Source organism: Schistocerca piceifrons, chromosome 1 (genome assembly GCF_021461385.2).
Source record: "Schistocerca piceifrons isolate TAMUIC-IGC-003096 chromosome 1, iqSchPice1.1, whole genome shotgun sequence".
Classification (NCBI taxonomy): domain Eukaryota; kingdom Metazoa; phylum Arthropoda; class Insecta; order Orthoptera; family Acrididae; genus Schistocerca; species Schistocerca piceifrons.
In genome coordinates, this window is record NC_060138.1 from 157,957,607 (window position 1) to 157,970,299 (window position 12,693).

At 36.9% G+C, this 12,693-nt stretch overlaps 1 protein-coding gene across 1 annotated transcript in view; it reads right to left on the reverse strand.

Annotated features, from left to right (window-relative positions):
• Positions 1–12,693, reverse strand: part of LOC124793773 (trithorax group protein osa-like) — a gene marked incomplete at its 5' end in the record, with an annotated part of 285,916 nt that overhangs the window by 25,859 nt on the left and 247,364 nt on the right. Inside the window, one exon of the mRNA XM_047258050.1 lies at positions 11,140–11,306. Within this exon, the coding sequence (XP_047114006.1) occupies positions 11,140–11,306 (167 nt within the window). The remainder of the gene's footprint in view (positions 1–11,139; positions 11,307–12,693) is intronic.

Consider the following 12,693-nt stretch of genomic DNA (forward strand, 5'->3'; position numbering starts at 1 on the left):
CTTTTTACATAATATATTGCATAGCACAAAATAAGGTTTCGTATTTTCCTATATGGTTCAAATATGATGGTTGTCAATATTTATGTGTCATTAATAATTTGAATCAATGTGAATGTTTGTTTTGGGTTTGTTTTTAGGAGAAAGTGTAGCACTGACAGGTTGGAAATTTCTGGCAGCTTTGCAGTAAAAAGTTAAGAAGAAAAATCTGATTTCAGAATAAAGTGTTACTGTGAGATGACGCAGGGGAACTGCTTGAAGCATAAACAGAAAAGTACCCAGGGGCTTCACGATGCAGGCCTTGCAGGTTCTCCCAGCGATCGACCTCCAGACAGGCTGCAGTCAGACGTCTACTCGCCAGCACCTGACGTGTCTGCCACCCCTGTGACATATGCATGGTTTCATTCTCTGTTCTGTAATCATGATCCATTTATTTTTGGCTTGAAGCTCGAAAATTTAGTGTTCTAGAAGCCCAAATATATCTTCAAGATGTAAAATCATGTATAATGGAGATAGTGGAAACATCAAAAACAACCCAAACTGAAAAATAGTATTTATTCAGGAACATACACAATCACCGACTTAATGACATACGTTCAATTTCTTTTCATGAAAAGAAGCTACAAGACAAACCTGGAATCAAAACTAGAAGTTGAAAACATGAGTGAATCCTAAGGGAAAGTCTAAATGGTTGTGACTTCTCAAAAGGCAATGAGTTTTAAGGGAAGTGGCAGGAAAACTACTGACAAACGTCACAGAGAATATTGGCACTTCTGCATATTATTGTTTTATGCTGTTGTCACAGAATGGTCAGTGTACTGAATGAATAAAATAAATAATTTTAAAAATCTCACAAAAAACAGCTATAGAGAGTTCAAGAAGTTTTCACAGTTGTGGACAACCATGTATTCATTCTCAAACACTCATTTGTTCATCTCTCATTACAGTGGGTCACTTCTGAAGTGAAGCATTTAGTCCACTATGGCCAAATACTCCATGTAAAACTCAATATGAGCTACAGTCTACTTCACAAATGATGAACAGCTGTCTTATAATTTCTGTTTTCTCTATGACTGGAATGTTTATTACCATACCATAACTATGATTGATACTATGGTTGAATAAAATCTGCCTTCAGTCATAAAATATTTATTATTGCATCATGTGCTTCAAATGTAGTAGATATTTTCAGGTTCCTTTCAAGTTCTTACATTACTTTTCGTCATTCCTGTACTGCAAATATTTACAGTACACTTTTGTGTATTTGTCTCACACACAAAATCTACAATTAAAACATATACCAGTAGTTGTTTTGATTGTTGTCCTTTTTGATTAGTGGTGGCACTTTAAGGAAATATCTGTAATATACTTTATTCCAATATGAGCCATTACCAAAAAAGAAAACAAAATCCTAAATCCATTAATAGTAAGTGGTGCGCAACTAAAACTGCATTGAAGGGTCACCGTAAATGTTTGCAATTCTTATTCATTCTTTCTTCCTTATTGGACTAGGTATAAATTGCTTCTAGGGAATATACTCCTTTTTTTTTGGAATGGAGAGATCTTGGTCCACTACCTATTTCATGTTTCTTTCTATAAGCATTATTATTCTAGTTACAAACATACAATCATGAGAGATCAGGTTAATAATTCACAGATTATCAACTCATGTTTTCTTTGATAGTGCTGTTATATGCATTTACTGGGAGTCATATGGTAGGCTACATTTTCTGTTTCATAATCTTTAAACAACAAATTAAGTAATTTTTTCGTTCCTGTACCACCTATTGGTTTGATAATTGCATCGATACAGTATCACAGGAACCTTATATCAATTTTTTTACTGATGGCATTAATGAGGATGAATATGTTTCTGTAAAAAATGCTGGGCTGTTAAGGTACCTTAAGGTAATCATTAACTCATAATATAAACTGTCATATGTCATAAGCTCTTCATCTCAGAGGCGAGAAATGGGAAAAAAGAGAAACCTTACCAATGGAGAGACTCCAACACTCCAATGGACCTTAAAAGACTTGAGGGTGCAAATGGATATACACAAAACATATTTTAAAACCTCCAGTATGCCTGTGTTAAGAGATTATAGCCTCCACAGAAAGAGTAATTTCAATAACAAGAGAGAGAGCACTGAGTTAGAGTGGGCAGTTCTGTATAATATGATACCACCTCTTCCTCTTCCTCTTGCAACCATCATGCAAGAAGTCACTGTTCATGTCCCTGTAACAAATCCAGTAACTATATGTTATAGCTATATTCCCACCCATGAACCACAGACCGTGCCGTCAGTGGGATGGCTTGCGTGCCTCAGCAGTACAGATTGCCATATCATAGGTGCATCCACAATGGAAGGGTTTCTGTTGAGAGGCCAGACAAATATGTGGTTCCTGAAGAGAGGGAGTAGCATTTTCAGTAGCTACAGAGGCAACAATCTGCATGACTGACTGACCTGGCCTTGTAACATCATCCAAAATGGCCTTGCTGTGCTGGTATCATGAACAGCTGAAAGCGAGGGGAAACTATAGTTGAAATTCCTCCCGAGGACATGCAGCTCTAGTGTATTGTTAAATTATGATGGCATCCTCTTGGGAAAAATGTTCTGGAGGTAAAATAGTTCCCCATTTGGATCTCTGGGTGGGGACTACTCAGAAGAAATTCATTATTGGGAGAAAAAAACTGTCATTCTGTGGATAAGAGCATGGAATTTAGATGTCTTAATCAGACAGGTAGGTTAGGTTACAAATTTTTAAAGGAGAAATGAATAGGCTGAAGTTAGATATAGTGGGAATTATTGAAGTTTGGCGGCAGGAGGAACAGGTCTTCTGGTCAGATGCATACAGGGTTATAAATACAAAGTCAAATAGGGATAATTCAGAAGTAGGTTTAACAATGAATAAGAAAATAGAAATGCAGGTAAAACTACCATGGACAGTGTAGTTAATGCATTATCATAGCCAAGGTAGACACAAAGCTCACAACTCCCACACTAGTACAAGTTTATATGCCAACTAGCTCTGCAGATGATGAAGAGATTGAAGAAATGTACGATGAGTTAAAAATTTATTGATATAGTTAAAGGAGATGAAAATTTAATTGTGATGAGGGAATGAATTTAATAATAGGAAAAGGAAGAAAAGAAAAAAATAGTAGGTGAATTGACTGGGGGAAAGGAATGACAGAGGAAGATGTCTGGTAGCTGCATGGAACATAATTTAATCATCACTAACACTTGGTTCCAGAATCACAAAGGAAGGCTTATACACGGAAGAGACCCGGAGACAATGGAAGGTTTCAGATTAAATATACAATGGTGATGTGCAGATTTAGAAACCAGATTTTAAATTGTAAGGCATTTCCAAGGGCAAATGTGGCTCTGACTACAATTACTGGTTATGAACAGTAGATTAAAACAAGAAACTGCAAAAAGATAGGAAATTAAGGCGGTAGGACCTGGATAAGTTGAAAGAATCAGAGGTTGTTAAGGGTTTCAAAGGGATCATCAAGCAATGCGTGATTAGAACAAGTGAAATGAATACAGTAGAAGACAAATAGGTAGCTTTAAGAGATGAAGTAGTGAAGGCAACAGAGGATCAAATCAGTATAGAGACAAGGCCCAGTAAAAATCCTCAGATAATACAAGATATATTGAATTTAACTGATGAAAGGAGAAAATTTAAAATGCAGCAAATTGAAGCAGATCAAAGGGAATACAAACGTTTAAAAAATTAGAGTGACAGGAAGCGCAAAATGGCTAAGCAGGAATTGCTAGAGGACAAATGTAAGGATTTAGAAGTATGTTTCACTAGGGGAAAGACACATATCAACCTCAGGAAAATTAAAGATACTTTTGGAGAAAAGAGAACTATCTGTATGAATATCAAGAGCTCAGATTGAAAACCAGTCTTAAGCAAAGAAGGGAAAGCTGGAAGGTGGGAGTACATAGAGGGTCTGTACAATAGAGAACTTCAAGGTAATATTATAGAAAGGGAAGTGGATGTAGACAAAAATGGAATGGGAAATATGATACTGCAAGAATAACCAGGCAGATCTCTGAAACATCTAAGTCAAAACAAGGCCCTGAGAGTAGATAATATTCTGTCAGAATTACTGATAGCCTTGGGAGAGCCAGCCATGACAAAACTCTTCATCTGCTGTGCAAGATGTATGAGACAGGCAAAATACCCTCAGACTTCAAGAAAAACATAGTAATTCTAATTCCAGCAGTTGCTGCCAGATGTGAATATTACCAGACTATCAGTTTAATATGTCATGGTTGCAAAATGCTAACACGAATTCTTTATAGAAGAATGGAAAACTGGTAGAAGTCAACCTCAGGGAAAATCAGTTTGGATTCCAGAGAAATTTAGGAACGTGTGAGGCAATACTGACCTCATGACTTATCTTGAGAGATAAGTTAAGAAAAGGCAAGCCTTGGTTTAAAGCATTTGTAGAATTAGAGAAAGCTTTTGACAGTGTTGACTGGAATACTCCCTCTGAAATTCTGAGGGTATAAGGGGTAAAATACAGGGAGTGAAGGGTTATTTACAACTTCTAAAGAAACCAGACGGCAGTAGTCAGAATCAAGAGGCATGAAAGGGAAGCAGTGGTTGAGAAAGGAGTGAGACAGGGTTGTAGTCAGTCCCTGGTGTTATTCAATGTGTGCATTGGACAAGCAGTAAAGGAAACAAAAGAAAAATGTGGATTAGGAATTAAAGTCCTAGGAGAAGAAATAGAAACTTTGAGGTTTGCCAATGACATTGTACTTCTGTCGGACACAACAAAAAACTTGGAAGAACAGTTGAATAGAATAGGCAGTGTCTTGAAAGGAGGATATAAGATGAACATGAACAAAAGCAAAACAAGTGTAATGGAATGTAGTTGAATTAAATTAGCTGATGCTAAGGGAATTAGATTAGGAAAAGAGACTCTTAAAGTAGTAAAAAGGTTTTACTATTTGTGCAGCAAAATAACCGATGATGGCTGAAGTAAAGAGATGTAAAATGTAGACTGACAATGGCAAGCAAAGCATTTCTAAAGGAGAGATACTTGTTAACATCAAATATAGATTTAAGTATTAGGAACTCTTTTCTGAAGATACTTGTCTGGAGTGTTGCCACGTATAGAAATGAAACATGGACAATAGACAGTTTAGACAAAAAGAGAACAGAAGATTTTGAAATGTGGTGCTACAGAAGAATGTTGAAGATTAGATGGGCCGATCATGTAACTAATGAGGAGGTACTGAATAGAATTGGGGAGACAAGAAATTTGGGGCACAACTTGACAAAAAAAAAAGGATCAGCTGACAGGACACATTTTGATACATCAATGGATAACCAATTTAGTATTGAAGGGAAGAGTGGTGGGGGGGGGGGGGGGGGGGGGGGCAAAAATCAAACCAGTCTTTGGACGGAAGACCACAACAACAACAACAAATGTTCACTGCACAGATCTCTTGTTCATTTATTCTTTCTGGCAATATTAACACAAATAAATTTGCTATAGATAGAAACAGGATCATTTTGTGTAAATGACACAGCAAAGAACAAAGTGAAATTTGTAATTGATGGCAACATAATGCAAAATCATTTGTTTGTAGAAGTGTCAGGAAAGTTGCATTTTTTTCCTGTTCCTGCGTAAAAAAAAAAAAAAAATTATATCAGGGGCTAGGAGTTTGTTAATATCGGTACCTGATAGTTATCAAAGGCTGTAATTGGATTTCAACTTATTTTTCTCAATGCTGAGAATTCTGTACGTCTAATCTGAAAATGACGGTTGATTTCCCATGTAAAGAACTATGCTCTAGATACAGTGCCAAAAAAATTCCATATTTTCAATTATCTCCATTCCAGTAACAGTTTGTCATCAACATGAAATATTCCTACAATTTTGCATAATTTATGATACAAAAATTATGTGTTTTGATCCCTTTACCAAGTTGCATAAATTAAACTATGTATTTTTGTACCACAAAAGCATATGTATGAATTACCAAATATGGCACCTTAGTTGTGAAAAAATGTAAATGAACATGGTATCTGATCATCTACATCTTAAACTAGGCCCTGGTCCATGTAACGCATCACACTGTCATCACAAATATTATTTACAAAATACTATAAATAATATTGATTAAATGTTATATGAACATGTGGTGTCTGTTCTTTCAGACATGTTCCAAAAGAACAGACACCATGCATTCATGTAACTGATTCATGTTGATGGGCAATGAATCCACCACCTTCAGTGTGGGAATTGCAAAGTAGCGAACGAGGTGGACATGGACGAGGTCTGTGGATACCTGGTCCTTGGTGGGAATGTGGATCGGTTGGGAGGCATGTCAAGATTGTCTGCACAACTGCAACAAACAGTGTGTCCAGATGGTGCAGTGGTTAATGCAACTGACTAGCAAGTGGGAAGGTTCGGATCCCAGTCGGGTACACATTTTCACCTACTGTTGCTGAATCTGCATAAAACCATGATGCAGCTAACATCAATAGCTCCTTATCTTCCTCTCACCCCTTCTACCTTCAATGTACATAAAGATTATATAATTGACAACCACCAGAAAAACATTTGCATGACATTATGTGTTCTGTGGACAGATTGGCCGAAACAGGCAAAACAAGTAGGTGTCATGTCGATTTATATGTCTGTGAAGCTTAATTGCCATATTTGCTGATTTTAGTAGTTATAATTGCATTCTACAAAAATGTAGAGTTGAAGTGATGCACTGCGTTAACGAACTCCACAAATCGCTTCATTTTTGGAACAAATTATTGTGTAAAAATATTGACAAATCTACTGTCACCAGATACGACCACCATCTATATTTCAAGTTAAAAGTGAAGACTGCTTCATTATTGTGGGCAAATGAATTTTTGGCGATTAAACCAGCAAAATATTGAGAAATGTGATAGGCCAAATCCTTCAGGGCAGAGATGAAGGAAACACTGAAACACAGTGTCTTGCACCTTCAAATTAGGCTAACAACTATGATTACCAGATATCCATGTATTAAGTCTGTGTACACAGCTTTAGTTTATTCCAATGATAGTATAATAACAAACTTTATTAATGCTGACATGGCAAAGAGTCTGTTTTGAGTACCTAGAATGGTAAGCCTCAGTTGCATATATTCTAAATGGACACCAATCCCTTCATGATTTAGTGGAAAAGCAACTTTCCATGCCAGCAAGATATGACAACATTGTTAAATGCCTTGTATTGTGCTGAGGATAGTTTGTCTTCCTTGTTCTAACTGAGACTCCTGGCAGCTGTTTTCACACTACGAAACGTGTTGATGGATCAGTGGTCTAACATCTCAGATGATAACTCTGAAGTAATGACAATGGTTTCTGTTAAAAAGCTTTCACTAGTAACACAGTTCATTTTTTCTGTCTCAACATATGACTTGAAATGATTACCTATTGTTCCAACTGACTTTTTTCTTGTTAAGAGTGATAACTCAGAATTTTTGTGTTCAAGTCAATTCTCATGATGAGATAAAATATTAGAAATACTTTTCCAATCTACAGTACCATTAGTAGCAATCAGGGCCTTACCTGTGAACAATTTACATAATGCACAAAAAACAGCAGCTGTGCTACAGGAGTATACTAGAAAATCATGCAAAGTTGATTCACCATTTAAAAGTTTACAGTAAAATATATTTTTCTTCAAATATCTGGTTTTATGACCTATTGATCATCTTGAATTAGAAAAATGACCGTTGCAATTTTGATTAATGCCACATTGTACGAGGGGCATTTCAAAAGTCCATGCTCAGTCCAAGAGATGGCACCCCCGGTGCGTATTGAGGTCATGTTTAGTTAGTAGCATCTTTGGAAAGAATGCACACCATGTTTCAGCCATATTGGTCTATTTCTTTGTGTTTGGCATTCGTGTTAATCAAGGAAGACGAGTGATTGTCAAAAAATGGACAAAAAAGAATTTCGTGTGGTGATTAAACATTACTTTATGAAAGGCAAAACGCCTCAGGAGACTAAAGAGAAGCTTGATAAACATTATGGTGACTCTGTACCTTCAATTAGAACCGTTTATAAGTGGTTTCAAAATTTTCATAGTGGCCATATGGGCACGAGTGATGCTGAATGTTCTGGACGCCCTGTGGAGGTTACGACTCCAGAAATCATGATAAAATCCATGATATGGTGATGGGTGACAGAAGAGTTAAGGTGCATGAGATTGCTAGTGCTGTGGGCATCTCAAATGAATGGGTACATAATATTTTGCATTAACATTTTGACATGAGAAAGCTACCCACAAGATAGGTTCCACGATTGCTCATGCTTGACCAAAAATGGAATCGTGTGAAGTGTTGCAAGGATGGTTTACAGCTGTTCAGGAAGAATCTGCAGGACTTTAAGTGTTGTTTCGTCACTGTGGATGAAACACGGTTATATTACTGTACTCCTGAGACCAAACAACAATCTAAACAATGGGTTACTAAGGGAGAATCTGCGCCAAAAAAAGGCGAAGACCATTCCTTCCGCTGGAAAGGTTGTAGCAATTGTCTTTTGGGATTCACAAGGGATAATCCTCATTGACTATCTAGAAAAAAATAAAACTATTACAGATGCATATTTTTCATTGTTATTGGAACATTTGAAAACCAAGCTGCAAGAAAAATTCCCGCGATTGGACCACAAAAAAGTCCTTTTCCATCACGACAATGCTCCAGCACATATTTCAGCAATTGTGGTCGCAAAATTAATGGAAATAGGATTCCAACTCGTTTCACATCCCTCCCTATTCTCCAGACTTGGCTCCCTCATACTACTATTTGTTCTCCAATTTGAAGAAATGACTGGCAGGACAAAGATTTTATTCAAACGAGGAGGTGATTGCAGCAACTAATTGCTATTTTGCAGGCTTGGACAGTTCCTATTATTCGGAAGGGATCAAAAAATTAGAACAGCTTTGGACGAAGTGTGTAAGTCTAAAAGGAGACTAAGTCAAAAAATAAAAAAGGTTTGCCCCAAACATGTAAGTAGTTTTTATTTTTGCACAGACTTTACAAACGCCCCTCGATTGAGAACGTTGATTGTTGATTCATTGACACATCATTCCGCAGGATCATCACTAATGAGATTATTTCTTTTTTGTAATGTCTGACTCGACACTTAGTCTTTTGTGAAACTCTAACTCAGAAACAATTTGCTATTCTTCATTTTTAACTTTTGTTTCATCTGTATTTACTTGTTTTACAACAGCTGCAGTGCCAAAAATATCATCCGTACTACTGGTACTTGAACTCATAGTCGAACCAGTAACATTTTTTGCAAAAAATTTATCTACTCTGCCAAGCGATTTTAGAACATTGCCCTCTCGTTCTCTCCTTTCCTTAGATAATTTCCAAAATGCCACCACACTTAATTTTACTCATTTCCTTTTTCCACTGCTATTCCTGTTAATGCGCTTACAAAATTGTCAACCAACAGTCAAAACAAAAGAAAAAAAAAGTTGTAAAAGGAAAGAAAGAAAGGAAGACGTTATCCAGTTCCAATCGTACTGCACTGCACATGAGAAGAAAGCTTTTTACTTTAAACATTGCACACGAGCACAAAGATTTTTCCTTTGAACACGGAGCAATGAAATGACCAATTCGGATTACTCGACGCAACTCTGCTATGATAGAACAAAATGCAAAATATTTTAATTTGATTGTTGCCTGTTTCTCTGTTGTCAGTGAACAGTAGAAGCACACCTGCCGGCTGGAATTCGTCTCGTAAAGAAAACGGGACAGTCCCTTTTTTTGGCTTCTGTTTCCTGCGTCGCCGAAATTTTACCTGGGACGCAAATATGTTCTGAATATTCTAAATATGTTCTGAATATTCTTGACCCTGTCTTTCTAATTGAAAAAGCAAATAATTTTTGAAATTTCTTGCAATGAGGTGTGCTGGATCGACTTATTCTTATAACATTTTAGCGGTTCCTGTAGACAGAGAAGACAGACTAAAAAAGTTTAGTCTTGTTGGCAGATGATGTGGTGTGTTGTCATTTGTGTGAACATGTCTACATGCAAATGCACCTTTTATTCCAACGTAAAATAAAAATAACCTTTCCTCGAAGAAAAAAACCTTAGTTAAGAAGTTTAATACAAAATTTGCAATGGCACGTACTATTCAATTGCACAGAGTGGGAACTTTGATATCATGCAGGTTGCAGCAGAATAAATGCAACAAACAAAGGTTGGTTTCTTCTTCTTTTTTGCCAAAAAAGTAACTAAGTAAATAAATAAATAAAATTTTTAAACTGTTGTGAAGTGTATTGCACTCATTATTAGATATTCTGCTTGAGTTCTTTTCGTATAATCGTGTGTTTAAAGATGTAAAACATTCCCAGAATTGACATGTTTTTTAAATGGGTATCATTAAATCAAAGCTCAGATACTGAAGACGACAGAGCTTTCACATTAATTACAGTAACGGAGGGTTCACTTGATACTTCCCCATAATTTCTACAAGAAATTTATGTGGAGGCGGGTTTTACATACTGAGGCCCACACATGTTACAGTACTTAAGAAACTGCTGATTAGTTTATAACAGCTTTTCAGGGGTCCCGGTACTTTCACGGGGAAATTATGGTATGGTTATGTAGAAGCCGGCAACATTCTCTGAATAATAAAGTTTCAAACACTGTATTGTACATTGCCGTTCTGACAGCTTACTTCAAAATATTTTGAACAGTCATGAAGGTGATACCTGACAGAAACCCAATGATAAATTTCCATTCATCATCAAGTAAACCATGCATATTTCCAAGCTTGTATTGTCGAATTTTGTTCTTAAGGCTTGTTTAAACTAGCAAGTTGTTTAACAATATTAAAAATTTTTGTCGTTTGTAAGTGCAGTTGTGAACAAATAAAGAAGTAACTTTATCATTGTTTAAGGGTTGTTTCGAGACTCAATCTTTCACCCTGCAGTGGAACATGGACTTTCATGATACCACCTGACATATCAAAACTGTGTGCCAGATCTGGACTTCGACTGTGACCTGTTCCAAGGAAAGACTTACCAACTGTGCTACATAGGCATGACTACAAGCTTTCTTCAGATTGTGGAACCAGTTTGTTGTAACTCTGTGAGAACTTATGACTAACCTTTTCTCCATGACGAAGGTGTGCTTCCATGGCTGTTATATCAGTGCGTAGACGGAGCATCTGTGACTCAACACGAGCATTTTCACGCTGCAATTCTGTGATCTCTGCTTCTAATGTCACCAGGTCTTCACTGCCAGAACCCACTGCATTGACAGGACCTTCTATACCTGTGTTAAGAGGGAGCTGTTAGAGTCGCAACAATCACAAATAACCAGTTTTTCAAAGTAGCATGTTTAATAAAAGAATAAGTCAATAGCATACCCACGATCTGAGCTAAGGGGGTGTTGGTAGTTGTAGAGGGATAAGGAGAAAGCTCATATCAGTTTCAAGAAAAGGCATAGGCATGGAGGAAACAAAGAACAATTTATTGAAAAATAAAATTCAAAAGTACTGGAAAAACGTGTTTATCAATCACTAAACAAAATAAGGCTATCACTCTGTAATATGTTCTTACACACTATTATTTAGTCAACTGAGAGAGCATAGTTCATATGAGATTTGTTCATAATATTTTGTTGTCAGCCAACTAACATTTAGATGAATGAAAATACAGGGTGTCCATAACTGTAAAAAGAGAACAACTGCTCGGAATGATGCCAAATTTGAATAGCATATTGTTGACACAAGGGGAAAAATTATGGAATTAAAAAAATTTAATCAAAATTTGACCAATAAATGGAGCTTTAAGTATCAGAATATGCACACCAAAAGATGTGCAGCACACAGTTGTTCCTCAGTTTGCATCCGAGATGCCCAATATGTCAGTGTCCATGAAGGATCATGCATCTACATCTATACTCTGCAAACCACCACGAGGTGCATGGTAGAGGGAACTTCATGTCACATTGTACCAGTTATTAGAGTTTCCTCCTGTTCCATTCATATACAACGTGTGAGAAGAATAATTGCTTGAATACCTTGGTGTGTGCAATAATTATTGCAATCTTATCCTCAAGATCCTTGAGTGAGTGAAGTAGAGGATTGTAGTATATTCCTAGAGTTTCTCAGTATCGTTTCTCTTCGTGAGTCTGCCAGTTCAATTTCTCCAGCATCTCTGTGACACCCTCTCATGGATTAAACAAACCTGTAACCATCCATGCTGTCCTTTGCTGTATACATTCAATATCCCCTCTTAGTCCTATTTGATATGGGTCCCACACACTTGAGCGATATTCTAGGAAGGGACATACGAGTGATTTGTAAGCAATCTCCTGATTCTACCAATAAATGCTTTACCCATGACTGAGGGTATGTGATCATTTCACTTCATATCCCTACAAAATGCTAGACCCAGGTATTTGTATGAGTTGGCCGATTCCAACAGTGCATTGCTGGTAAAGGTCTTATCCCAGAATGGTGACTGTGCACTACTAACCCTGCACAAGTTTGACACTCAAGGGTTTGAAAAAAAGTATTGGTCTGATGTCTAGTAGAGGTCTGGAGAAAATCACAAAATTGTAAGAGGCAGGTTCTGCTGAAGTTCAGTGTGGCAGAGGGAGGAAAGTAGGTGATCCAACATCTGTTGAAGATGTGGTCGCAGCATTGCACGGGGCT